At 48.0% G+C, this 3,691-nt stretch overlaps 1 protein-coding gene across 2 annotated transcripts; it reads right to left on the reverse strand.

Annotated features, from left to right (window-relative positions):
- Positions 1-93: 93 nt before the first annotated feature.
- On the reverse strand, positions 94-3,152 carry LOC121964715 (cortexin-3-like). Of its 2 annotated transcripts, none has more exons than XM_042514913.1 (2): positions 2,866-3,152; positions 94-835 (listed from the first exon to the last, which is right to left on the reverse strand). In XM_042514913.1, the coding sequence occupies exon 2, from the start codon at positions 756-758 to the stop codon at positions 507-509; it is 252 nt and encodes an 83-aa protein (XP_042370847.1). In that variant the 5' UTR covers positions 759-835; positions 2,866-3,152; the 3' UTR covers positions 94-506. The 2 variants fall into 2 exon arrangements, 1 of the variants encoding a protein (XP_042370847.1); XR_006107396.1 differs by lacking the exon at positions 94-835 and adding an exon at positions 1,107-1,166.
- Between the last annotated feature and the right edge of the window lie 539 nt (positions 3,153-3,691).

The raw sequence follows: 3,691 nt of genomic DNA on the forward strand, positions 1-3,691 counted from the left end.
CAGGGACCGATGGGAGGAGCTGGGATTGATGGGGGGAAATGGGACTAATGGAGGGTACTGGGACTGATGGGGGAATGAGGGGAACTAAGACTGATGGGGGGAACTGGGTCTGATGGAAGAAACTGGGACTGATGGGGGGAAATGGGACAACTAGGAGGGACTGATGGGAGGAATTGATGGCAGGAACTGATGGGAGGGAGTGCTGGAAGGGACTGGGGGTGTTGGGAGGGGGTGATAGGAGGAACTGGAAGTGTTCGGAGGGACTGGGAGTGATGGAAACCCTAACTGGCTCTAGTCTTGGCAGCATAGTTCTGCTTGTCTTGTTAAAGTTATAAGTTTCAGGTTTGGCAGGGAGAAGCTGTTGGACTCATTATGACAACAATCCGCCATCGAAGCTCTTTACACTCAAACATTCAGAAAGTTTCCTGAAGTCTCCCTGGTGAATCTGCCGTCGTCGGGTCCTTTACTTGCCTTCCTTGTGCAAAAGAGCTGCAGCGTCGAGCTCCTCAGACAATGCGGTAATCAAACGTGTCCTTCTCGGTGTGGTCTGTCCAGTTGGACGAGGGCATGCTGCGGTACGGGTCCAGCAGGATGCGGAAGCAGCGCACGATGAGGAGGGCCAAGAAGATGAAGAGGAGCAGCACAAAGACGAAGGCGGCCTTTTGCTCCAGCGTCAGGTAGGAAGGCACGTGATGGCCGCCACCTGACGAGGACAGCGTGCTGCTGAAGAGGCCCTCGGCCATCCTGGGCACGTCCATGCTTGATCGTCTCGGCTCCAGCTCTTTGATGGGTGTCAAGACTTTGGAGGTGAAGATGGACTCAACTGACTCAGGACCTGTGGGACAAACCAGAAGGACAGATTAATGTGGGGACAGTGTCCTCTACGGAAGAAACATGTCAACATCGTGTAACCATAGAGACAGAAACACAAAAAAACAAAATGAAGTGCGACTTGGATCAGTTCACAGCTCACAAGTCACAAGTCATCACATGTTGCTGCTCTGTCAGTAGACTATCAACATCTACCTGTCACACTCTAGGTATCCTTCTGCGTCTACAGCTGCTCTCTGCTCCTCTATGAACTGGAACCAGAGCTCCACTGAACTGGGACTGGAGGCGGACCGGGGTTCTGAGGTCTCTGTGTTTTGCCTGATTTTTCCCCTCAGCTGTAAAAACACACAGGAGAAACTCTGTTGTCTCTCGGCCTGATAGTGAAGCTGTTGGCAGTAAAGGGTTAATGAATTGGTGGATTTTTGAATTGAAGTGTTTAATTATTTCAACTCATGACTGTTTTTCTGTCTTATTTTTTTCTTGCGGCTGTTTGAAACTTTTCCCCTGCTGCGTCCTCCTCAGGCCTCCATAAGAAAGAGCTGACTGATCTGAGCAGGATTTACCTGGTTAAACAGGTTAAATGTTGTAACCCTTTAAAACCTTCTTTCAAAAACATAGGGAGAAGATGATGAGCAACTCAACAAGAAATGGCCCAAAAATAAGCAAGAAATTTGTAAAAAGATACAAGAAAATTACCTGAAATTAAGCTAAAAAAATAAGAAAGAAAGAAAGAAAGAAAGAAAGAAAGAAAGAAAGAAAATAACCATAAGAAATAGAAAAAAAACCCCCAACTGTAACATAATTGAAATATATAAGAATTATAGATCTAGTTTAGTAGTAGTTCTGGACATTCTCCCCTGTTCTTTCATTCCGTTTTTTTAAGATGATATCTAATAATCCCCTCCAGCGTATTTTCAGGTCATAACCTTGTCACATTTTACACATTTTACAATTTGTCAAAGTAACTTGACCAACAGTTCTCCAGTTTCAGGGATTGAAATGCAAGGCGCCTGAACGCAGCACAGGAAAACTGGTGTCGATCCAGCTGTTAAAGAGTTAAATAAAAAGATTAATTTTTTAACAGTTTATTAGTCTTTATTCTGACTTAGATTATTCGCACACCTTTCAGTGTTTTTAGGAACACTGTGGGGTCGGGTTTCACCTCTCTATCACTAAACTGCTGCAATTAGAACCCAAAAAAGGAAGAAAAAAAAAAGGGAAAACTGCAAGAAATTAGTCAAGATGACAAGAACATTAAGTAACTTGTTTTAGTAGAAAATTATGAGAAAATTAAAACTTAAAAAAAAACCTAGGGGAAAATGTCCAGAAAACTACATTTCTAATCAGTATAATTATATCTTTAAAAATTATGTTACAGAAAAAAATGTTGGACTTTTTTAATGTTCAGGAGCTTTTGGATCATTTTCTTGTTTGTTTTTGACTCTCTTGTCTTGCTTTTATTTATTTTATTTCTTTTTTTTTTTTAAGTTAATTTTCTTGTAACTCTTCAGTCATTTCTGGCTGATTTTTGGGCCATGTCTTGATAAGTTGCTCGTTGCCTTCTCTCCTTATTTTTGAAAGAAATGAAACAAATGTTCTGAGCTGTCACAGGGTTAATAAACGCACAGACATGTCTGTAATAAATGAATCAGTGCAGCAGAGAGCGGCGGAGAAAATGAATCCTCACAGAGACACATTTTCTGCTGCAAATCATCCAAACATAGGGCGAGCAGCGACAGACAGACGGACGGACAGAGAGACAGACAGACGGACAGACAGAGAGACACACCCGAAGCCGCAGCACACAGAGCGTGTTCACGCCGCGGGGAGCCGGGTCAGCAGCCTCATGCATGCGGACACGTGGACGCGTCAAACGGAGAGTATCAGTCTGTAGCCATCACACCTTCACGGTCACATTCAGGTAGAAATGACCGGTGAGAGGAGGCGAGCGCTACGGCAGCTGCACGCGCTCCGGAAGGAGCTGCTCCGTGATCAGCTCGTGCAGGTGGCGGGAGCGAGGCTGTAAACACTAACCTGTTGTTCTCGCGGAGCTCCGGAGCCTCCCTCACCGGCGGCAGCAGCTCTCCATCCCGACAAACCCGACGGTTCTGTGTTCACACCGGATCCACCGAATCTGCTGAATCTGGTCTGAGGGCTGAGTCTGTCTGCGGGTCTGTCTGCGGGTCTGTCTGTGAGCCCGATCACCTCCTCCTCAGCCTCCGCTGCTCCGCTGCCTGCGCGTGTTTTTCTAATCCTCCTGACGCGCCGCGCATCTCCACCGACACACAGAAGGAGGAGGCGGAGGAGGAGGCAGAAGAAAGGAGGAGACAGGAGGAGGCAGTAGATAGGAAGGTGCAGGAGGCAGGAGGTGACAAGAGGAGACAGGACGAGGCAGGAGACAGAAGGAGACAGGAGGAGGCCATAGACAGGAAGGGACAGGAGGAGGAGGAGGCAGAAAAAATGAGGCAGGAGGAGACAGGAGACAAGGGACAGGAGGCAGAAGGCAGGAGGTGACAAGAGGAGACAGAAGGCAGGAGGAGACAAGAGGAGACAGGACAAGGCAAGAGACAGGAGGAGGCAGGACAAGGGGGAGACAGAAGGAGGCAGGACGAGGCAGAAGACAGAAGGAGACAGGAGGAGGCAGTAGACTGGAGGCAGGAGGAGGCAGTAGACAGGAAGGTGCAGGAGGGGGCAGGGCGTGACAGGAGACAGAAGGAGACAGGAGGAGGCAGTACACAGGATGAGACAGGATTAGGCAGGGGGACGCAGGAGGAGGCAGGAGACAGGAGCCAGGAGGCAAGAGGAGGCAGGAGGAGGCAGGAGGGGACAGGAAGAGGCAGGAGACATGAGACAGGAGGCA

This window comes from Plectropomus leopardus, unplaced genomic scaffold (genome assembly GCF_008729295.1).
Source record: "Plectropomus leopardus isolate mb unplaced genomic scaffold, YSFRI_Pleo_2.0 unplaced_scaffold16873, whole genome shotgun sequence".
In the NCBI taxonomy this organism is placed as follows: Eukaryota; Metazoa; Chordata; class Actinopteri; order Perciformes; family Serranidae; genus Plectropomus; species Plectropomus leopardus.

Excerpts from the sequence above, each read along its gene's own strand:
- LOC121964715 (XM_042514913.1), bottom strand. The coding sequence starts at position 758 with ATGGACGTGCCCAGGATGGCCGAGGGCCTCTTCAGCAGCACGCTGTCC.